The 25,093-nt window shown below is 44.3% G+C and overlaps 1 protein-coding gene across 10 annotated transcripts in view; it reads right to left on the bottom strand.

Moving 5' to 3' along the window:
• TRIO (trio Rho guanine nucleotide exchange factor) overlaps nucleotides 1-25,093 on the bottom strand; it is a 366,740-nt gene that overhangs the window by 140,066 nt on the left and 201,581 nt on the right. For all 10 annotated transcript variants that reach the window (XM_016952961.4, XM_063811100.1, XM_016952967.4 and 7 more), the window contains 6 exons: nucleotides 10,832-11,001; nucleotides 9,650-9,824; nucleotides 5,254-5,449; nucleotides 4,365-4,531; nucleotides 2,200-2,319; nucleotides 278-469 (listed from right to left, as the gene is read on the bottom strand). In XM_016952961.4, coding sequence (XP_016808450.1) covers nucleotides 278-469; nucleotides 2,200-2,319; nucleotides 4,365-4,531; nucleotides 5,254-5,449; nucleotides 9,650-9,824; nucleotides 10,832-11,001 — 1,020 coding nt within the window. The remainder of the gene's footprint in view (nucleotides 1-277; nucleotides 470-2,199; nucleotides 2,320-4,364; nucleotides 4,532-5,253; nucleotides 5,450-9,649; nucleotides 9,825-10,831; nucleotides 11,002-25,093) is intronic.

Raw genomic sequence — 25,093 nt, 5'->3', positions numbered from 1 at the left:
CAAAACCAAAGCAAATATCCTGTCTCTCTCTAATGTGCTTCCGGTCCTATGTTTAAATGACAAGAGAGGTGTCTTCTCAGCTACTTTCTAGCTTATTACCTTTGACATCTAAGGTACACAGGAATAATTTTAACTCCAGAATGCCTTTTCCCTGCTTGACTGGCAACTGATTGTTTCAATAACGATGAACATGTTAACAATGATTGAGGTGTCCAATAAATTAAGCTCAAAATAAAGTATCAGTGGTGAGTTCAAGGAAGGGAACCTCTCCCCTGACCTGCTCTGAGGTTTTGTAGAAAGCGACAGAGGCGTTGACGAGCTTGAGGCGATCTTCCATCTTGAGCATGAGCTGCTGCCAGTGAGACGCCACCTTCTCGGCACAGTCCCGGATCATGTCCATGTCGTAGTGGTTGGCCTGTAGCATGGCTTCTGCCTTCTGCTGCACCTGCAGCGCGCTCTGATGTGTTTTCTAGAGACAGAGAACAAAAGGGAAGGCTTATTTGTCAGTGTCCCCACTGACTAGAAAGGAACCAGGATGGCTACAGTTACTCTGTTCTTCATGATTTTGTGGAAATACCTTCAGTTAATACTCACTAGGATGCTTCTAAAAGCACAGCAGACAGTTTAGCAAAAAAGGTTTTATGCCGAGAAACAACTAGACCTATGTTTACATTAGCTAATGAAGGATGAAATTCATCAGGACCTCCCAGAATGGGTCTCGGTTGTAGGGTTCTTAGTCTGAGAAATAGCAGGAAAGACCCTTAACAGCCTAAGAAGTGGTTGAAATGTTCCAAGTTTATTATTCCTGTTGATCCTTCTCATAATAGCTGCTGGAAGCAAACGAACAAGCAGAGAAAAGGTGGCCACAGTGAATGCTTTTTATTTTCACTTGCAACTTAAACTCTGGACTCCAGTGAAAAGTTTTCAAGAACTATTGATTTTAAAAAGGAAAGAAAAATCAAAAAGCTAAGAATGAAACAACTGTGTTCTCTGGAGGTCCATGCCATCTGATAAGTCTATGCAAATGGCATGGCAAATGCAGCAGGATTTTGCTCAGCTGTCTTCACTAGAAGAGCCAGGATGGGCTGAGAGGTAAGCTTCTCTCCAATGAGGCCGTAGAGCCAAGGGAGGGTGTGGTCAGGGAGAGCACAGGTCTCTAAGGACACAGATTTTTTTTAAACAATAGCAAAACCTCTCATTTCACCTGAAAAAGTACAAATGATCCCATAAAACACTATATACAATATATTCTAATCCTTTACCCAGACACAGTGATTTATTACCTGCAATTTAATTACTAGAAATCCCTTGGCACAGTATACAGATGCCCAGAGTTCGCACCTCAGGAAGAGGTGTTAATGCGTGTCCAATGGCACCAAACAGTTGACAATAAATTAATCCAGGGAATAAATTAGTGGCAACTTCTATAGCTTTCTTCTCTGGCTGACAACATGTATGTGAGCAGAACAGGAGATAACATTGCTGTAATCAAATGTTCTTTTTCCTTTGACATTACGTCACCACTACCAATCAGAACCATGACCCATGTGCCCTACCCATACCAAAAAATAAAAATAATTAGTCCACATGCTGACAGTGAATTGGATCAGGCCTGGAATTGGCCTGAGTCATTTTGCGACAGTTCTGGCATGGCAGTGACCCTTGTCAAGGTGAACAAGGCTGCTTTTAAGCAGGAATCTGAGGAGTTCTGCTGTCGGCATCGTTTACTGACTGATAGTGAATTCATGATATACACCTGGTCTTGCTGAGCTCTCTGCTTGGTTGAGGTTGGTAACATAGCAGAAATGTGCTTAAGAGACCAGCAAGATTAGAAAACCTCAGCTGAGACTGCAACGTGGGCTCCTTGGTTCTGAGCCATTCCAGATCAGAGAAAGTGCATCTTGCCAGGGCTCCTACAACAGGAGAACAACAGGAACCCCCTGGCCTCCGAGACCTTTGGGATCCTTGCAGCGAGGCTGCCTGGCTGGGATGCAGATCCTCACCTCACCGTGGCACCACACTGTTTCCCTTTCCTGCAATCAGCTGCAGACTTAGAAGCGTTGCCAATTTGGGTCCTCTGAGTCGTCTTTACCAAGCCAGCCCCATGTGGTTCCCATGGTCAGTGCCATGTTGGGGGATTCAGGATGTTTGTCCTGAGGAATGAAAGAGCCAACACACAGACAGGCCCAGCGCCCTTACCTCAATGGCATGCTGGAACTGCTCGTGCTCTCGCTGGAGCTGCTCTGCCTCTTGTAATGAGCTGGCTGTGATAAGTCCGGCATTTAACATGGACTCTCCGTTGCGGATCCAACCCAGCACCTGAAACATTACACAGGACAACTCCAAGCAGTGGACTTTCCAGAGAATCCTGTGGACCACCAGGTGTGAGATACAAGCGTGCAAGATAGTCCAGTTGCTCCTGGCAGGTACGAGGCACTGATGCCTTCGTCATCCTAAAATCCAGGCAACAGCCTGATGTTCTTCCATGGTACCTGACTGCAAGTGCTGCATCTTTTTAATTAGTTCTGTTATTTTTAGTAGCAAATGGGAAATGGAAAGGTGGAGGGTCCAGTGGATTGTTGATAATTAGTCCACAAGTCAAAACAGATTATGGGCCATATTTTAGAAAACCTACTGACACCAGGAATTCCCTGATAATCAAGAAAAGTATTTTTCATTCCTTTCCAGCATTTTTAGGACTGAAAAATTGGCAAATGCTTGAAAAGGGGGAACTAATTTATTTCACGAACTCTTTTTCCAACTTAACTGCAGTGTTGAATGGCATAATAACCAAGGTATGAATAACACTGTGCTACAATGATCAGGTTCAAACCACGAGCTTCTCAACTGCACACACACTCAGAGGAAGTAAATTCTGACAGTGGAAAGCATAGATTGTGGGAGGTCTTCTGGATAGTTAGGTGTGGCAGTGACCTCAAGTAACCTATATAATACCTATTGCCCTCTCGTTTACTTAGCACAGAAGTACTTTTATTGTCTAAGCCCTCTCCCAAAGTTGGGGCTTTACTTAGAAAAACTCCAACTAAGTAAAACCCCAACTTTGAGAGAGGGCTTAAACAATAAAACCACTTCTGTGTCTGGGGTTTTCTAAGTAAAACCCCAACTTTGGAAGAGGGCTTAAACAATAAAACCACTTCTCAGCTCCTATTACAGCTTGGCTACAGTAATGTACAAGTCTAGCCAATGAAAGCAAAGCAGGAGTCTCTGGGGAAGTTTGCGAAAATATTTCTTTTCTGATAGAGGGACTGCCTCTTTCTCATTATGCGTTCCCCTTCCTGATAATTTGGGATATGGAGGTGATGGCTGGAGCTACAACAGCCACTTGGCAACCAGAAGGGAAAGGCCAGCCATCACCAAGATCTCAGCCTAATGTATCATGGGACCACTAAATACAGACCAGCAATCTTCTTCTACATCCTGACTTGTCACATGGGAAAAACACCTGTTCAAAGCCACTATTTTTCAGTCTCTGTTATAGGCAAAGGTGAATCCTAAGGGATACATTTATTTATTCCGTTATTTCTTAAATAAACTGTTTTGTGTTTTGGCAAGAAGGAGTGCTTTGTTAGCAGGTCACAACACTTATTTATATGTAAAAATACCCACACTACAGATGGCATGTGGGAGACTGAAAGGTGCTCTTTTCAACAGTTCTGACTGAAGAGTCTACCTGTTCTGATGTGAGTACCACCTACTTCTGCACCACCTCCTGCTCATGGTCCAGAGGCATCTTAAGTCCCCTCCAACCAAACTTACTTTCTGTTTGCTTTCTCTGCATCTTTCAGGGCACCATAAGCTTTTCTCTCCCTCCATCAAGCCAGTTAATAAAATGTCATATCCATGCACAGAATCCCACTGGCATTGAGCCAAAAGCAATCCCTTCCCCATGTCCCATTTTCACTTTGTCATGCCATCAGGATGTGGTATTACAGTATCCTGATAACAAAAGAAATGCCCCAGGCATCTGGAGTCTGAGAAACAATCCAGATCCTAACAGTACTGGGCAGAAAAAGTCATATAAGAAGCAATATGCTCAGGGTTTCAAGCAAGAGACAGACTATCAATACTGAAAGAAGCCAAGGGCTGTTACCTTTCAAGTGCTGCCTGTGCTGGGTGAACAGCCAGCCAGCTGTCCTGGCCACTGGCTCCCTTTTCACACATTAGGGATGGCTGTAATCGGGGGGCGGGGGTGTGTGTATGTGCGCATTATCTTACATATCAGGAAAGCTGTGTTCTGAGCAGGCACAATCCTTCCCAATGCTACAGGTCAGAATTTCCAGGAAGTCGATGAGATATCAAGCATCTGTAGCGCAGCCTCCCCAAGCATCCAGTCGTTTGCTCACCTGTTTCACTTCTGCCTGCAGGTGGCGCAGCTGCACGCACTGCTCCAGGTGTTTCCGATGCTGCTCTGCGGCTAAATCCAATTCCTGCTGTTTTTCATGAAGAAACTCCAGCAGGTCCTGGACCCGAGTTGCCATGTCTACATCTCTATCACACAGCAGCTCCACGCCTGTGGACATTAAAGGGAGACCCTAGAATTCAGCTAGCACTTCAACCTTCTATTCTCAAAGGGTGGATGGCACAAAATCTGCTTTTGTGAATGATCTGCCCAGCTGGGGGCCAAGCCATTATGCTGAAGGGCAAGTTCAAGGAGGGCAACGTGTGTCAAAGGATGTATAGGCAATCAATCCACATCCACATCCCATCCGTTTCTACTCCCACACTGATAACTAGGAAAGTGTGGCATTCTTTACAAATGAGCGAATTTCAGGGTTTTTTTTGTTGTTATCCTCATTACTTGCAGTTTCCTCTTTGGTAAGCATTTAATTTGTGTAAAATGAATAATGCAGTATGCAGGTTGTTGCTAAGTTTCTAATACATTTCTGAACCTATAGTGACATCTGCTGGTAAAACATAAACTAAAAAAATAAAGAATGTGAAAATGTTTTCCTGGGATTTATAGTTCATTTACAGAGATACAACATATCATTGTGTAGAATTAAAGTTCATGATACTTAAAATAGTATGTGAGAATATCATGGGTGAGTACTCTAACCATGTTAAATGTGACTGTATTACATAAAAATGCAAACGTTCTTTTAAAGAACAGGTATCTATAATACCTTTATCATAGGAACTAACAAAATTTGCAGTCATCCCACTGAAATAAGCCGAATTGCCATGACGACATGAAGAAATCACAACGGACACAGATGGAGTGAGCCCTCTTACCAGAGGCCTGGACCTCATTGACATACTGCAGAAGATCTTGCCCTTGGTGGATGACGTCAAAAGTCAAGTTGTTCATGGTCAAGGCTTTGTCTGCATGGTGCTGGAGGCGCTGCTCTGCAATCGTGAGATCTTCTGTGTCGAAGTCATTCATTTGCTGAGAAAGCTCATCATTCCAAGACTCGAGGTCTGAGATAATCTGAAAGAAGGTATTTAAGATCAAGACAAAAAATATATATATGCAGCCACTTCTCACTCTGTACCAAGTAAGGAAGGAAGAGATGTCTCTCTGCCAAAGGACAGAGACGTCAAACACTTAAGATGCATGAGTTTGGTGGTATACAAATCACACCTCAATAAAGCTGTTTAAACAAATTAAACATAAATAAATAAATGGACACAGAAGCCAGATGAAGGGGTTCCCAATGGCCAAAGATACCGAAAGAGAAGATAAATAATTTTTCTCTTTGGGTATCCAAAGAGAAAAATTACCAAAACTGTGTAAAATATATCGTATATACAAAAATCCAGTAATATTCCTAATGGTGTTCAAAAATAGTAAGAGAAGCTAAAAGTCAAAAAGAAAGAAAAGAAAAAGTATTTGGTCTCCACTAGAAGTAGACAGTAAATCGGCTGGGGGTGGTGGCTCACACCTATAATCCCAGCACTTTGGGAGGCCAAGGTGGGTGGATCACTTAAGGTCAGGAGTTCAAGAACAGCTTGGCCAACATGGCAAAACCCCATCTCTACCAAAAAATACAAAAATTAGCTGGGCGTGGTGGCATGCGCCTGTAGTCCCAGCTACTTGGGAGGCTGAGGTAGGAGGATCGCTTGAACTTGGGAGGCAGAGGTTGCAGTAAGCTGAGATGGCACCATTACACTCCAGCATGGGCAAGAGTGAGACCCTGTCTCAAAAAAAAAAAAAAAATAGATAGAAAACCTATCATTATCCTAAATATTGGTACTTAATTAAAAGATAAAAGAACATTTCATAATGAAGAATTCCTCTTTATAGATGAATCTAGCTATTAAATGCAGAAAGAATAATAAAATTGAAAATTGTTTTCACATTCTCATAAGCAATGATCATCAGCGCATAGTAAACTGTCGTGAGAAAAAGGCTGAGGGGATTTAACCACAGAAGGCTCAGCATAATGGTGCCTGAACCGGCCTCAGGGTCCCGAGGGAAGTGGGATTAGACAGGCCCAGCCTTCGCACGGGGAACTACGATGCACCACCTTGCAAAGACTCGTGCACAAAAACAGAACCAGAATCAGGTCTTTGCATCTAACTTCTAAGTTTAGAGGAAACGCCAGGGAAACTAAAAGTTACACAATCTAAAATAATACAAGTGAACAAACACTGAATGTGGGATCTGGTTCCTTTGACAACCAATCTAGTTATTTCAGCAAATGATGGCATGAAAAGAAGAGGAGGAGGAGGACAAAGGAGAGACAATTCTAGATTAAGAAACTGACCATTAAACACAAGAGCCAACCTCACGCGCCTCCTAATTGAGGCACCCACATCAATCTGAACACGCTGGGAGTCGATGACAATAAGAAATGACTGTCAAATTGGAGAGATGTTTAGTTGATTGAGGGGATGTAAGAAAATGGCCTCATCTTTTAGAAAAACCATTAGGAGTGAAAGAATAAACTGGCAATGATTTTCTCTAAAATACTATAGCACAGCCATAACCAAAGAAGCTTAACTAGTCTGGCAAAATCATGCTGAATTTGTGGGACAGGCACACGGTAGTTCCACTGTACTGTCCTCTGTGCTTCTGTATAGCTTTGAAGACATTCATTCATTCAGAGATGGAGTTCCACTCTTGTCACCCAGGCTGGAGTGCAATGGTGCAATCTCCCCTCATGGCAACCTTTGCCTCTGGGGTTCAAGCAATTCTCCTGTCTCAGTCTCCCAAGTAGCTGGGAGTACAGGTGCATGCCACCACACCTAATTTTTGTATTTTTAGTAGAGATGGGGTTTCATCATGTTGACCAGGCTGGTCTCGAACTCCTGACCTCAGGTGATCTGCCCACCTTGGCCTCCCAAAGTGCTAGGATTACAGGCATGAGCCACCATGTCTGGCCATAATAAGCTTTAAAAAGATTATAAAATCTAAAAAGCAGGAAAAGCTTCTTGCGAGAGATGATGACACCACCCACTTCAGTGGAGTGACATTTTCCGTGGATCCTATGCACGTTCTCCACAGGAGGACTGTCCACACTGGACCTCCATCCACTTCTGAGATGGAGACGCTACTCCAATTGAAACACAAGAGATATGAGAGACTTAAAATAAATTAACCGGGTAACAGATCAATTCTACCATCGACATAACTCCATACTCCTATGGGCCGTCAGATGTGGCATCTTCCTGGATAACAGAGGAAACCTGGCCAAAGCCTGAACTGCTCAGATTTTCATTTTTCAGGATTAAAGAGAACAGAGGTTCTCAGGCTGTGATCTTCTAACAGCTTCTGAACCATATCTGAAGCTGGCCGGAGACTGGGCTGCAGGTACAGCTTCCTCTGCTCAGGATGAGCTCTCCCAGGCTGTGGCACGCTGGCTCTAACTAGGGCACTTGTAATTTCGTGGCTTTGTTGGGGGAAAAATGTATGTTTTTGTTTCCTAATCTGGTTCAATGAAAGCGGAAGTACTTTCATATACTTACGATAAATACAATTTTTTAAATATTAAAAAATTTTTTCTCTTTATAGTATTAAGATAAATGAATCGATTTTTTTTTCAAGTATCAAAATGTCCTGGAAGAAAAACTGCAACTAATGCTTCTGGTTGGTTTGTGTTTCCTAGTTGAAAATATTCAATATGCAGCTAAGTTTTACAAAAGCGAGTCCTTTGAAGTCAGAGAGGAAAGTGGGCGTGGCTGGCCTCCCGTTTATTCTGTGCTGCTACCTTGGGAAGGACACGGCAGGACCTCACGGGGCAGAGGCCGGCGTGCAGGTGCCTCTTCTCCACATGGCTCCATGTGGATCTCAATGTCAAGACTTTGAGTGCATCTGAGCAGGTTTTACCACACCACGTGTTTAGGGTTTGACTCCTTTCTTGTTATTCACTAACGATGAGAATGAGCAGAGCCAAGAAGGTCTGTTGTTGTTAACGAAAACAGTGCCGGAGACTTAGACAAGTGGCCAAGCAAAGGCATCCAGGAGAGTCCTGCGCAGGGCTGGTCTGGCCCTTGCACCACAAACCAAAACCACTCCCCAGGGCAGGCCTATAGACAGGCCCAGGGGAAGCCACACGGCCCACTATGGGCAGAAGGTCCCTCCTGTACCGAGGTGACTGAGGGCAGGCTACGCACAGCCCCGCCATCCCCAGCCCGAGTGCCAAGGACTGCTGATGAATTCTAAGCCAGAGACAAGAAATAAATATTGAGAGGGTGTGCTCTACAGGTGTCCAACACAGAGGACCCACAGGGCAGCCCAGAGGTATGTGGAGGAGGCCTTCGGGCTGTCACAGCCACCAGCTGTAAGAAGCGGCCAGACTCCAGGAGAGCAGGCTCACCGCTGAGGGGAGCTTAGGCTCCTTTCGTCACGTTCCCAGGTAAATTCGCGCTCATGCGATTGGACAGACTTCTGCTCGCATGGTATCAAAAAAGAGAGCTCCTCCTAAGCACAGAACCCAGAACCACTCTCTTTTTGTTGAAGAAAGATAAAAGACACCTGTAAGTTCTTTCTCCTGTTCACATATAAGGTGCAAAAGTCCACGTTTAGGTAAGAATCATGGATAATCTAAGAACACCTCTTTGGGGGGGAAATTGTGTTTTTTGTTACCTAAAATGCTACGACCACAAGTCAGGATTATTCCCACTCTAGAAGAGAGAAGGGCAAGAGAGAGAAAGATGGAAAGAGAAAGGGAGGAAGCAAGGAAGAGAAAAGGTAGGAGAGAGAGAAGGTGGAGAGAGAGAGAAAAGGGGAGAGTGAGGACAGGAGGAGAGTGGGAAGGATGAGAAGATGACAGGGAGGAAGAGAGGAAGACTTGCTGCCTGAAGCTGATGCCTGTGCCTAAGCTGAGGACAAGGGAGTGCTGTGTGCAACCCAATCAAGGTTTAAACACCCCAAGGCCGAGAGAAAGCTGTGCTAGCTTCCTTCTGTTCCGCTCAGCGCTTGCTGTGCTCTGCTCCTGCCACGCGAGCTGCCCGCTATAGTTTCCAACATTAGGGTCCAGGGCTGAGCATACCCCAGCCTCCCAGGGATGATCCAGTTCCAGCCTCCAGGGACCCTCTCTCCCTCCCACACCCCCTCCTGGTGCAGAGGGTGGGGGTGTGGGTGAGGACACAGGACCTCAGCAGGGCAGAGACAAGAGGGCGCCGGTGCTGTGGAGGAAGCCAAGGGCTCCCACAGGCAGGCAGGCGCCAGCCGCGGGACACTCACGTCGATGGCGTCCCTCTCGAAGATGCGCAGCTGCAGGAAGAGCTCCAGCTTGATCTTGCGCTCCTGGAAGAGCTCCTCCATCTGCGACTGCGCCTCGTCCAGCTGCTGCAGCACCGTCTCGATGTGGTTGATGGAGCTGTTGTGGGGGGTCTTGTTACTGGAGATGGCGGAGTCCCTGCGAGAGCACACAGAGGAAAGGAACTGGATGAGAAAGTCACACATTGTTAGATACCAGATCCGGCCACGCAAATCTTCAGGGGAAGAAAGCTGGCAGGAAGCTGCACTGCTTGTCTCAGAAAATGGAACGGGCTGCTCTCCTGCAAAACAATATTAGGCTTCCTCCTCGGAGCAATCCTGCTGAATCTGAGGATACACTGAAGAATTTCTCTGGCATTTTCTGAAATCACTCGGTAAGAAGGCTAATAATTATAGAAAATTACTTTAGAGTTGTATTTTTAGCCACTTTTCTTCTTAAGTAAAAAATGGATGATACCTGGTTAGTATAAATGACAGAGTCATATTGGACATGAGAGGTTAACCTTTAATGCAATCAATTAAGCCTTTATTAAGTAACTGCTGCCTGCCTCTCTCAGCAAAGTGAACATCACGTAAAGTTATCAGTCAACGATTTGATAAATTTTCCTGAGTGATACAGTAGGGGGTTAAATGGTCCCCCTGACCCAATAAAAAAAATTTGCTTCCAGAGGAAACAAAACCAATCCTGGCTCTGCCTCCATATCCTGCTTTGAAGAGCACTTGGGGGTGGGCGTCCGCCCCACGCAGGCCTGACTGAATCTGGACGTTGGGAGGTGAACACTGCTGTGCTCTAGATCAGCCTGAGGGCGCAATCCTCGGAAGCTCACATTAATCTGGTTTATAAAGAAGTGTCAATAATTACCAGTTGGATGTTAAGAGAAAATATTAAAATTAAATTATGTGGTTTATTAGTCGATGTTATAATAAAAACTATTATGAAGTTAAACTGTAAGGAGGGAGAGAAGGGAGGGGAAAGGAAAACAGAGAAGAGAGCCGTTTCTCTCTCCTTTGCCTTCACAGACACTACTAGCTCTGCACTCAGCTGGACAGAGAAGCAGAGCTGACCACTCACAAGAGTAAAAGGGGAAGGGGAGTCGCAGGCAGGGTTTCAGAATCTGTTCGGACCAGGAGAGGGGTGAGGCCCACCTGAGCTGCTGGATGAGGTCCTCCCCTTCCTTGATCACGTTGACAGTCACCTGCAGGGTGGTCTGCTGCTGCTGGCCGAAGCGCTTGATGAGGTCCTGCACGGCCTCCACCGACTCGGCATACACGTCGTCCAGCAGCTCCTTCTGCAGCTCCTCCAGCCACGTCCACAGCTGGGGAAGGGGAGAGGCGGGTGAGGCCGGCCGGCCTGGCTGCACCACCAGGTGGGCCGCCCGGTGTCCAAGGGGCCCCAGTGGAGACGGTGTGTGACTTGCCCTGGGAGGGGACTGGTGACAGACCACTCCCGGAGGGAAGGAAGGAAGGACGGGAGGGAGGGGCATCCAGTCCCACTGCCAGCGGAACACATGCACAACAAAAGCGGCATGCCACCGCCGCAGGGAGGAAAATAAACAGGCGAACGGCGGGCAGCACTGTCACAAAAGAGAAAAAGGAAAGGGAAGGGAAGCTGCTCTTTCCCATTCTCCCGAGGCTCAATCCAGACTGCAGTGGAAATAAGAAAAGACCCTCAGTTCGCAGAAACATCTGCTGATATGTCTCGGGCTCTTACTTAGCAGGTGGACACTTGTATTTCAATTTTTCATTATTAAACCACCGATTTCCCCCGGAAGCACACAGAAGGAAGTGCACAATGTGATGAAAGGAATTCACCACCGAGCCTGGCCAGGGACCAGGGTGTGGAGCTAGGGAGGTGACGGCACTAGCCCAGGCCCCACAGTCAGGCTGCCAACAGTTCGGGCCTTCGACGGAAAGAGCGTGCATGCTGAAAAGACGCAGACACCTCCACTGCCACCACCATAAAACAGGCTGCTGGAGACCTAGATGAGTAAAGACACCCTGGAATGAGAGTGGCAAGAACGACTTTGGGCCAGGTGGGAGCCAGGGAGCAGAGCCTACTTCCTGAAAGTCCATTAACTCCTGCAGATCTCTGGGGTACTATTCATGGAACTGAAAAAGACAATTAATTACATTAAATGGGCCCTGGTGGCTTGGCAGTGGTTTGTATGTAGAGAAAATGCTTTCAGCCTCCTCAGGGACTAAGAGTCAGCTCACGCATCTTCTGTATGTCTAGTGGGGACAGCCGGCTCAGCTGGTGAGATGGGGCAAGTCGGGACCTCCCGCTTGATACCCTGTGCAACGCCTGCTGCCTCAAGACTCATAAGTCAAAACCGCACTTGCAGAAAGAAATTGTGTGTGCATGTGGTCTTCTGTTTCCAAGCCAAGCTTTTTACAAAACGGCTTTACTGAGGACTAACTGACATACTATAAGCTGCACAAATGTAAAGTGTCCAATATGAGTTCTGACATTTGTCTATACCCAGTTCACCGTGAGCCTCTCCCTCACCTCAAAGCTGGCTGATGCCCTCTGTCATGCTCCCTCCCTGGCACTCACCTGCTCTCAGCCACTGGAGATTACCTTGCATTTTCTAAAATAATTTCTAGAACTGGAATGGGACAGTATGTACTCTTTTTTTTTTTTCTGTCCAGCTTCTTTCATTCAGCATAATTACCCTGAGATTTATCCATACTACTGTGTGTATCAAGGGTTCGTTCCTTTCCACTGTCGAATAGCAGTCCCTGTATGTGTGAAACCACAATTGATCCCTTCATCTGCTGGTGGACATCTCGGTTATTTCCAGTTTGGAGCCACTACAAATAAAGCTGCTGTAAACATTTGGGCACAACCTCTGTATGAACTTATGATTTCCTTCCTTTTAATAAATACCTAGGTGTAGAATGGCTGGATCATATGGCAGGTGTATGCTTAACTTAAGAAACTGCCAAGCTTTTCCAAAGTGGTGTATCATTTTTACCTTCCCACCAGCAGCGTATGAGAGTTTCAATTCCTCCACTTCCTCACCAATAACTGATGTGGTCAGTCTTTTTAACTTAAGCCATTCTAAATGAGTGGTATATCTCACTATGGTTTCAATTTCCAATTCCCTAATTACTAATGATGGCAAATCCAAGCTAAGCTTTTAAGTGTTCTTTTGCTGTCAAACATATCTTCAAAAACACACTATTACCAGATGACTTTGTTTCTCTGAAATATGCATAGGGAAACTGACTTCCATTTTTAACATAGAAAATCTTAGTATCAATTCCATACTACAATTTGTTCACTGAGCAATATTTACATACATAAAATATACTTTTATTGTTATTTGCAGGTCAGTACACATTTAAAATATAGCAGGCCAATTTTAAAATAAGAAAAGTGCTGGCAAAGAAGTTATTTTTCAATCCTGTTACCCAGGGTCCTAAGAATTAATTTTACTGAAAATATTAAAGTAAATAAAACATTTGTTAACTTTTCTCATATTATCTACCTATTTTTTGTGTCTAAGTTATCAAATTTCATACAGTTCAAGAATTTTAATCAATGGAGTTTTAGAGATAAGCTAGTTCAAAATTTTCATTTTATAGATTAAGGAGGAGAAGCCCCAGGTGATGAAGTACTATGCCCAAAAGCTGGTATCAGAAAGAATACTCAGCCACAGTTGGCATCAGTATTTAATTCCACATGAAAATGCCACGCACCAATTCATCAAATCTGAACTGATGCTCTGCACCATCTATAAAGGCTTTATCATCAATAAGATGCTTTCTTGTTCTTTTGTTTTCCTCTAAATTCTCATGAACATGGCAGTTGCATTTATAAATAGGAAAGATCATAGCATGAAGGACTCTTCCAATTTGCACCAACATGTCCCATGAAAAACATTCCAAGTTGCCAAGTCACATGGCATAGTAGTAACAGTATTATAAGATTTAGAGTAAGGCGATCTGGATTTAGGAAATGCTTTACAAAGCATTAGCTGTGTGACCTAAGAGATCACTTAAATTTCTCAGAGACTCAGTTTGCTAAAACAGGGATCCTAGGAATATCAATGCCACCTAAAGGCGTCGCTACGAGGAGCAGATGAAAGAGGACACAGCAGAGGGCTTCACGTCAACAGCAACGCTCTGGACAAAATTATTACCCTGGTTATAAGGATGGACTTAAATTAACTGAACAGGCAAGATTTGCTCTAACAAACCAAGTATGTGCCAACTTGGCTGCGCTGAGCTATAACTAATCATTTACCAGAAGAAGGCTATAATGTTTCATGAAAGAGTCAAAATATTTAATCAAAAACATCCATGACATTATCCAATCCATGGACATTTCTACTTAAGATGGTAACCTGCCTTCCACATGCAGGTGGTGGGGTGGGGTGGGCAACTGGCCACACACAGAGGGTGCCCACTCACTCCCAAAGCAAACCCTTTGAGTCGCACGGAGCCACTGCAGCCTCCCACCTTCCAATTCCTCTCCTCAGCTGGACACTGATGAAAAAGCGGTGCTGTGCAACTGCACTGATTCTGCTCACAAAGAAAATAAACCATTTATTTCACTCCTTTCTCTCAAAAATCTCAACTGTATCTTCTGCCTGAATACATTTGCTTCACTGAAGCTGCCCTCACCTTTGTCACTGTCCAATGGGACCTAGGAAATGGAGTATTCCCGGGTCCCCTGCCTGTGATAACTATAGTACTAATCAATGGACAAAAAATGGAGAACACCTAAGGAATCAACAGGGGACTCTGCATAGTTAGCTTATTATTCTGTCCCACTGCCAAGACGCTACCAACGGTGCTGCCTCTGCACTTTATGTTCAAACTTGGAGCAGAAGTGAATGATTTAAGCAAATGTACATCTGAAAAAGGTCCTCAGAAAACAGCTGACACTCTACAATCCTGCAGCCCATTGCTCTTCTCTCACTCCAATCAAATTGGAAGAAATGTAGCTGAAAATAAAGGTAAAGGAGCCAACTCTGACCCAAATATTGAACCTGCAGCGCAGCAGGAGGGCGTCCGGGTCACTCGGTGACAAGCTGCCCTTCTGGGCACTGAGAAACCAGGTCCCCTGCTGGCAGGAGCCAATGGAGGCCTCTGGCTGTAGCCGCACTCCCCTTTAGCTAGGTTCTTATGCCACTAATAGAAATTAGTATCTCTTCTTTTAAATCTGTTGAGAAAACAAAAACACTTTTTTAAAAAAAGCCTACTAGAAAAACAGCAAAATCAGCAAAACAGAACAAAATTAATCAAGACAGCAGAAGAGAATCCACATACCCTGGACAGGACACACCTCGTAACAGGGCCCTGAAATACAGGTGTCCCAACCACCCTCCCAGCCCTGCTCAGACAGTAGGGGTCAGGCCCCCAGCACTGCTGGGCCCTCTCCCTGAAGCCCTGCCAGCCGAAGCTCGGGAATGTCTGGGCCCTGAACTGGGAGATCAGCAGCCTGTCCCCTGACTCACTGTGAGGCCTCACTCAAGGACCCAACTCGTGGTACAGGAAGGGGGGCAGGCTGGCCATTTGGGTGGGGACCACCGCAAAATTCCTCTTCTCCAGCAAATACTACCAAAAATAACACTTAAGATACAAAACGATTTTACCAAGTCTCATTTTTATACTCTGGTGAAGAGAAAATGAAAAATGACTCGGAACTGGCCGGATGCACGATACATAGCTGTGCTTCTATGCAACTCCACTGCAACAGCCTAAGAGTTACTATTAGTGCTTCTTCCATAAACGATCATTCAAATCAAACACTTCTCATAGGAGGTAACAGACAATAATGACTAAGAGTGTAGGTTGCAAAGCCAGACTGCTTGCGTTCAAGCACTGACTTAACACTTCCTAGGGTGTAACTTTGACAAGTTACCTGGATCCAGCTCTGTTTTCTCATCTATAAAATGGGCATGGTAATAATGCCTGCCTCAAAAAGTTGCTTGGGGCTGGGTGTGGTGGCTCACACCTGTATTTCCCAGCACTCAGAGGTCGAGGCAGGCAGATCACCTGAGGTCAGGAGTTTGAGACCAGCCTGGCTAATATAGTGAAACCCTGTCTCTACTAAAAATAAAAAAAAATAGCTGGGCGTGGTGGCACACACATGTAGTCCCAGCTACTTGGGAGGCTGAGGCAGGAGAATCACTTGAATTGGGAGGCAGAGGGTGCAGTGAACTGAGATCGTGCCACTGCACTCCAGCCTGGGCGACTCAGTCTCAAAAAAAAAAAAAAGTTGCTTAGAAGTTTCAATGAGAAGACAATGCAGAGTGAAGAAATAAGTAAATGCTAGCTACTGTTACTGTTTTTGTTCTAAGAAAAACTCTTCTAATAATAAGAAAGATCACAGTTTTAAAATCTTCCTTCTCTAGATATTTTTCAAAACACATTCGGGTTCCTACCAATTGTTCAAAATATGTCACTTGGTCTAGTAAACTTAACATCATCCCACATTTAAATCTTTTTACTCCTAAAAATAGTACAGTATGAGGAAAACGTGCTAGAATTAGTCTGTTAGAGTCTATAGAAATCACTTCCTCTCAATTCTAGGGGAAGCGCCATGAATCTTCAGGGGTCAAACGTTTTCCCTTCCACCTGGTAGTTAAAAAAAAAACCCAAAAACTAGCGTATTCCCCGCAACATGCTGGATATTTTACCGCATACTGGATGTGCTCATCCTCCCACTGGCCGGTGAAACCAGCGCGGGTACTGAGGAGACCGTGAAGGAACTGATCCTGGGATCATGACATTAAAAAAGGACCAAACTAAATGAGGCAGAAGGAGCAAGGCTACATTTTAACCATTTAAAATATCTGCCCCTTCGGAATTTTTCTGTCTGGTCCTACAGGAAATATTCTCATTCAATTTGGAGAAAAAAGTCTTAGATAAAGGTCACTTCTAATATCGACTGGGGATGAATGGGCGCACATCATAATGAAACATCACTCAAGGAAAGTCTGTTTTTAGGTTTTTAAAATGGTGTATATGATGCCTAAAATATCCCTGAATAAAGCAATGAGAAAAAACCTCTAGGATGCCTATAAAATTCTTACCATAAACTCCTAAGAGAAAAAATTGTACTTCTGGGCATGCTGCAAATTTATAATAAAAAGATAAATCTTTGCCCAGCAGCAAGAGAGTTGTGTCCTATGGAAGTTCACAGCAGTCTGGATTCTACTGAGAAACAGAAGCAGGTCTGGCAGCCACAGGGTTAGGCAAGGCTGCCCCCTGGAGGCCATCAGAGCTATTGCTGGCCATCTCTAGTGCTGAGAGGTGCCCAGGGGATCTGCAGGCCAGAGGGCTGGGTGGAAGAGGACCTGAACTCAGCCCACAAGTGGGCTGCAGGTGTGTACAGGGCCTGGCTCATGGACCAGGATCCACACAGAAGGATGACTAGGAAGGGACATGGAGTTCTGTGGTGAAAACCCGAGTGATTAAGATGTGGGAAGCCTCCCACAAGCCTCTATGGGCCCCACAGCTCTGCTGGAAGAAATCCCCTTGAAAAGCTAGCTTTTGAGATGAAAAGGCCCCTCCTCACTACCTGGAAAGGGAGACCCCGCCACAGAGGATGCCTAGAGGACCTGGCTGGGGTGGTGGACCCTCGGAAAGGACCAAGCCTCCAGTTAAGTCGAAAGTAGGATCAGGGCCCTAAGCTGGGAATTGTTCCAGCTGCAACCTCTCTGTGCTCCCCAGTGGGGTACAAGCTGATGCAGTTTGAACCCAGGCTAAAATCGGTGTCCGTCTGGAGGTGGGGTATGGAAGGAGGGGCCCAACACATCTCCTGGGGTCCTTATCCTATGTGTGGCCTTGGGAAATTCTTGGAGCACTCTATCTTCAGTTTTCTCCTGTATGTAATGAAAGCATTTTACTACATGCATCTTCTCTAACTGGGAAGCCAGAGTGAGAATCCACGTGTGAAGTATTCAACTTCTATAAGCACTTGGTGAACAGAAGCTGTTGCCATTGGTATCTGTTTCCCTACTCTTGTTTTTGACAAAGACAATCATCTGGGTACTTGTGGGAATGGGCGAGCCACAGGGCCAGCAGGGGAAGTAGGAAAGCCACAGCTTCCCAGAGCTGCTGCAAGTCAGAAGCAGAAGCAGGAGTTTCAATGGCAACTTGCAGGTGGAATCTCAGAGGACAACCACTATGCACATAAAATGTGACACAGTTTCAGGTATAAAAACCAGGGATAAAAACGGAACTGCCTCATCCCCGTGCAGCATGTTCCTCTGTCTGAAATGACGAACTGTACTGTGGGTCCACATGCCTGCTGCCCTGATAAGAAAGAGTATGAGTTCGGGAAGCACCTTTTCATTCTTGGGTAGGTGGAGTAAAAGATCCCTTAATACAGGGGTCACCAATGTGTGGGCTGTGGACCAGTACTGATCTGTGGCTTGTTAGGAGCTGGGCTGCACAGTGGGAGGTGAGCAGCAGGCAAGTGGGCATTAACACCTGAGTTCAGCCTCCTGTCAGATCAGCAGCGGCATTAGATTCTCACAGGACTGTGAACCCTACTGTGAATTGTGCATGCGAGGAATCCAGGTTGTGCACTCCTTATGGGATGAGAATCTAACTAACGCCTGATGATCTGAGGCAGATCAGTTTCACCCTAAAACCATCCCTGCCCCCACCAACACCGCTGGTCTGTGGAAAAATCGTCTTCCACAAAACCGGTCCCTGGGGACCGCCGCCTTAATATGATCAAAGAAAATTTATGAAGGATGTATGGGGTGGAGGTGGGGAGGAACAGAGGGCAAACCAAAGTTAGCATCATGAAGTAATTATCCATGCAAATGTATTACATGTAAGAAAGGAGGAAAAAGCAGAAGAAACACAGGGGCATATTCAGGGCAGCTATGCACGTTAAGATGGGACAGTGCGTGGACACTCCAGCACCAGAGGGTAGACGCCCTGCAGAGGTGCGAGACTGAGTACAGATAAGGCACAGGGGATGTGGCGATGACACCCAAGTAGGACAGAAGATGGACGTGACTAACCTGGGGCCAAAGCTCACAGACAGAACACCATGGACTTAAACTAACCAAACAGTATCAAGTCTAAAAGAAGAATTTGACTTTGGGATTTTTTTATTTTCCTTCCATTGCCCAACATCCCCGCAAGGTAAGACACTCTCTTCAACAAAAGTTGTTACCCAGGGGTGTCAAGTTTGGGAAATGCTGCTCCCCCACCCTCAGGTCATTTGGAGAGCAGCCACAGTCTCTCACTGCGGTTGGCCAAAGCGTAATTCCTCTTCGACGTGGCAAGTCTTCAAATACCTGCAGATCGTGCCCATGTTCCCACAGCCTGCCTGCCTTTCCTTAGGGTGACATTTTATTTCTTGAACTCTGTGGGCAGAGCATGACCTGGAGCTCCTTTGACACAAGCTCACTCTCCTCCCAACACTCTCCCCTTTCAGAATATAGTATGCAGTCATAAAAAAGAAAGACTGTGTCCTTTGCAACAACATAGACAGAGCTGGAGGCCGTTATCCTTAGCAAACTAATGCATGAACAGAAAACCAACTACCCATGTTCTCACTTACAAGTGGGAGCTAAACAATAAGAATACATGGACACAAAGAGAGGAACAACAGACACTAGGACCTACTTGAAGGTGGAGGCTGGGAGGAGGAAAAGGATCAGAAAAAATTCCTATTGGGTACTATGCTTAGTACCTTGGTGAAGAAATAATCTGTACACCAACCCCCGTGACATGAGTTTATCTATATAACAAGCCTGCACATGTACCCCTGAATCTAAAATAAAAGTTAAAAATAAACATTTTTTTAAAAGACGGATTTTGGTTTATATTAAATGGAGAAAGGTAAAAGTTCACCTCGTTATGTTGAAAGCAAAAGATAGAAAACAGGATTGGCTTCTTCAAGGGCTCATCTTGTAGAACTGCCACTTGGAAACTTCCTGGTAATGTACTAAAGACAGCAGTCGCCACGACTGTCAATTCCTAAGGGAAGAGCACAGCTTAACCTTGGGCCCTGCGGCTTCAGTGGGATTCCAAAGGGTTTAATGAAATGACTCCTCTAAAATAGTCTGAAAGTAAAAGTCTTTAACACTTCAAAAAAAGAGCAAGGAAAGAGATATGGAATAATAGGGTAAAACACACACATGCTCACATGTGTGCACACACATGCAGGAAAAACACACATGCTCATGTGCGTGCACACACATATACACACAGGAAAAACATGCTCACATGTGTACACACATAAACACACAGGAAAAACACATGCTCATGTGTGTGCACACATATACACACAGGAAAAGCACACATGCTCACGTGCATACACACCCACAAACACGCAGGAAAAACATGCTCATGTGCGTGCACACACATACACACAGGAAAAACACACATGCTCATGTGCGTGCACACACATATACACACAGGAAAAACACATGCTCACATGTGTACACACACATAAACACACAGGAAAAACATGCTCATGTGTGTGCACACATATACACACAGGAAAAACACACATGCTCACGTGCATACACACCCACAAACACGGAGGAAAAACATGCTCATGTGCGTGCACACACATATACACACAGGAAAAACACAGATGCTCACGTGCATACACACAAACATGCAGGAAAAACACACATGCTCACGTGCGTACACATAAACACGCAGGAAAAACATGCTCATGTGCGTGCGCACACATATACACACAGGAAAAACACACATGCTCACGTGCGTACACACACAAACATGCAGGAAAAACACACATGCTCATGTGCATACACATATACAGGAAAAACACATGCTCACGTGCGTACACACACATAAACACGCAGGAAAAACACATGCTCATGGGCGAACACACACAAACATGCAGGAAAAACACGTGCTCATGTGCGTACACACATAGAGGAAAAACACATGCTCGTGTGCGTACACACACATAACTATGCAGGAAAAACATGCTCATGTGCGTACACACACATATACACACAGGAAAAACAGGTTCACATGCATGTTTGTGTACACACATGCAGGAAAAGCACACATGCTGATGTGCATGCACATGCATATACACGCAGGAAAAACATGCTGATGTGTGCACACACATATACACGCAGGAAAAACACATCCTCACGTACATGCGCACGTACATACAGACGCACGCACACACAAGCAGGAAAATGGAAATGGCATTTTCCTTGCCAAGATGTTTTTAGTAGAAATAAATAGAACTGTGGCCACTTCTTACTGAAAATTAAACATAAGCATGACTCCCCAGAAATGGTATTTCATCAATTGTTGAGCACTAAGAAGTCTAAAGAGTGTATAAATAACCAGTGTAATCTGTTCGAGGATATTATAACTATAGCTTCCAGGGCATGTTCTTACCAGATGATCATTCTGGAATATATCCTGTTTTTATTACTCTCACACTCCTCAAGTCAGTTTTGCCCAGTGTGGACACATTAAATTGATCTGATATTCATTAAGCAAAACAAAACGACATAGGGGCTGGACAACTGAACACAATACCCACGTGATCCAAACAGCAGCCAGAAAGCAAGACGACGGCTTCCCTTGGTCACCACAGTGGAAGGAGTTATTTGGGGGCATGACAGCATTGTGGACTCAATCAAATAACACATGTAAGCTCATTTCTTCATTAAACACATGCTGTTGCCACCTATGTGATTCTTACTCTGTACTGATTCAAAACACTCATATATTAAAACTGATTAATGAAACTTTCTGTGATTGATTTGGTGCTGAGATCTGTTGGGATCTGAATTCTAGCACCTGACGTATCTGACAGGCCCTTGTCTAGATTTGATACACACACCTTCCAAACCAATTCAACCACTCACAGGCTTTCTGCATGAGAACAGACACCTGCAACATGACGCTAGAAACTCCCTCCAGCACTGCTGACGTCATCCACTCACCAACCTCTGCACTGACAGTCTCACTTGCAAAGCTTTTAATGCAGCAACAATTATTTCGGCTGTGGCACTAAGCCTGTCCTTGCTATACGCTGGAAATTTGCCCATTTTTAAGAAAAATAGTGCTTAACACAGCAAAGTAGTTTTCTGGATGCCTGAATTGGGATGAGCAGTCTCTCCAGATGTCACATACAGACATAACAGTCCTGAATAGGTTACGTGGAGTCAGTTAAAAGGCAAGACTGCACTCTTCTCCCCTACAGGCGGTGACACCAGGGATTAAACTAGTCTGTTCTGCAGGACCTCAGGTCCACCTGAGATGACTGGTCCATCATCACCCACCACTACCTTTGTCAGTCAGCACGTCTGATCTAACTGTGGCTCCAGACTGGACGTGACTTCCTTACTGACCTGTGGGGTATGAGGACTGTCTTACTATCAGAAGCTTGCCTCCTGACATCTTCTACCTGGAGATCAGTGTGGGAGGATGAGGAGAGTTTTGGTCTCGTGCTAGCACCCTTGGTTGATTCTTTTATTATAGCCATTCAACAGTCTAATTCTAGTAACTAAGAGATAGCCCATACTTTCCTTTCTTGTCTACAAATTAAATGTTGAAAGGCCTGGTCAAATGCCTGCCCACTAATTCCACCACATGTCCTTCCTCAAGCCAGAAACCTAGTAGAGAACAAAATAAAGTTAACACATTATAACTTGTTCATTCACTTTTCCTGACCAGCGGTTTAAAAACTGTCTCTAGAACTCTGCCTAGGATTAACCTCACTCTGAGTAATGCGTGAAATCCACCTTCTTTAAAAAGCACAAGTGCGTTTTCAGCTTCTGGCATCAGCCCACTTTCCCACAGTTGCTTGGACTGATATGCTCAATATGGTGATATAATTATCAAGTTCTTTTGGTACCCAGGGATCTAATTTGTCCTAGAACAGAGGCTTGAACGCGCTTAGATTAAATAAGTCTTTCCTTACAAAGCCTTCACCATTTGGGGCTTTTGCTTCTTCTGGCCTATGTCTGGAGAGTGCTCCCCTCGAGGAGACCAAGAGGCAAAGTGAGAGATGATGGGGTCCACTTTCTGCTTGTCATTCATCAACATCACAGCTCTCAAGCAGAAAGCTCAACTCTTCCTTGATCTTCTGGTTCTGAATTTTGTACCTCAACAAATGGAAGGGAAAACAAACAAATGATAACAAAACCCAAAAAGCCTTACCAGTCTCTCCAAGCCTGGCTTATCTGGAGCTTTTAAGCTGTCCTGGCAAAACTCTAGCTAATACATTGTTGGCCAATCTCTCTACCTATTCAATAAGAACAACGAAGATCAGTACAAATGTGTCAGAAATACATACGAAAATACAAACAGGTAAGTTTACCTCTTTCCTCACCAAAGACTTGTGGTTCTTTGATAATAAAATATTTAGTTTATGAAGCTGAGTATCAAAATAAGAAATAGAGAATCATAAAATGCCCTTTAAAACAGAAATTTAACAAGTAAACAGGGCTGGGCACAGTGGCTCATGTCTATAATCCCAGCACTTAGGGAAGCTGAGGTGGGTGGATCACTTGAGGTCAGGAGTCTGAGGCCAGCCTGGCCAACGTGGTGAAACCCTGTCTCTACTAAAATGGTGGCACACGCCTGTAATCCCAGCTACTTGGGAGGCTGAGGCAGGAGAACTGCTTGAACCTGGGAGACAGAGGTTGCAGTGAGCCAAGATCACACCACTGCACTCCAGCCTGGGCGACAGAGTGAGACTATGTCTCAAAAAAACCAGGGCTATTCATGTACGCCTATTTCCAATTGGGCATTTTAAGGCCTTAACACTTCATCTCTTGACCTTGTGTTGAAGTGCCTCACCTTTTACATTACATTAATCAAGTCCTACTGACAAACAGCTAATTAAAGCAGACATTTACAACCCTCCATTTACAAATGACCCTCAGCAAGAAACTATAAAATCGGAAGTCAGTGAACAGTCTTATATTTTCAATCAATCCCTACTGAAAAACTGCGTTACAAATGAAGATAATATATTGTCAATTCCTTCACCCGATAGTCATCTACTCGGTGACTATGATGTGTCAGGTATATCAGCGCTGCGTGATCTTCCACAATAACTGCTAAGCTCTCTGTTGGCATAAAACTTTTCTTTACTTGAAAATAGTGATCCGATGTTAACAAATAAAAATTGTATAAATTTAAACCACAATTTTACATCATCTTACAGCGTTTTAAGTTATTCTGATAAAAGGACTTTCCTTTCAGATAATATTATAATATCACTCTCTTCCCACTGGCCAGTACAAATGCTTTATACATGTTTATTTGGAGGGAAAAAAAATCACTTATTTCTGTTGAAACTTTAGCTGGGATCTAAGATCTAAATACTTTGTACTTAGTGATGTGTACAAAATGATTTTTGCCAATATGAAGGGAACCATGGGTAAGGGTTCTTCCCAGCAGTCTACTCTGCTCTGAGGGCCAGCAGCTGGAGATGGACAGAGTTGTGTATATCCCACGAAAGGCTTTTGGTTTTGATGTTAAGAACAGGATCAGAGTGAGGTTATTACTCGGAGGAAGACAGGAAGTAGATTAAGCAGTTACTGTTGCTCAAAGATTAATGAGGTAGAGACAACATTATACCTAGATATTTGTATCTTTGCCCCTTACTTTAAAGTCTGTATTATTTTATCTATATCGATGTTACAATCGGGGTCAAGACAGGAAAAAAGAACACTGGCCAGCAGTTACTCTAAGAAAAGCATTCTGAGGTGCTTTCCACGTGTAATTTAATTTGTCTCACATTCCTTAGAGATTGTATTATCCTATATTGTAGCTAAGGAAGTTGAGGTACTACACAGTAACTTATCCCAGATCACTCAGCAAATTTAGGGGGTGTGTTTGTTATACTATATTTTCTCAATTATTTCAATAAAGATTATATTTTTATAGAAAGACATAATTGACTAGATCTATTTTTTTTGGATATTCCCACCAATGGGAAGACCACCTGTTTTTTAAAATCAGTATGCCACGCTAGATACTGCAGTCTATGTAAAGACATAATGCTATGCAAGCAGGTGCCAAGTGATGCCAAGGTCAAATCTAATGCTCAGTCACACAGGGGCTGATGATGCAGTTGACAGTTCTAGGCTGTTAGTTTCCTCTTGCTTTCACCGGCTGGTGGACATATTTAATTACTCATTTGTACCCATGTCAGAAAAATAAAGAAATCAAATGTGTAAAAGCATATAGAGAGAATTTAATGCACTAAAGAGTGCAGCTAAATAATTCATATTAAACAAAAATTACTGAGGCTTGATCATATACAGTGAACTTTCTACTCTAAAATATCACATACTGGATTTTAACCATTCTCATTGACAAGCTTAAAGCAATCCTGGACTTGTAAGATGTTGAAAAGCTGAAGATCACGCATACATTTCTGGTGGTAATGTACCATGGTACACTCATTCTGGA

The sequence above is a fragment of the Pan troglodytes genome, chromosome 4 (genome assembly GCF_028858775.2).
Source record: "Pan troglodytes isolate AG18354 chromosome 4, NHGRI_mPanTro3-v2.0_pri, whole genome shotgun sequence".
NCBI lineage: Eukaryota > Metazoa > Chordata > Mammalia > Primates > Hominidae > Pan > Pan troglodytes.
This window is presented reverse-complemented; position numbering and strand designations above follow the sequence as displayed.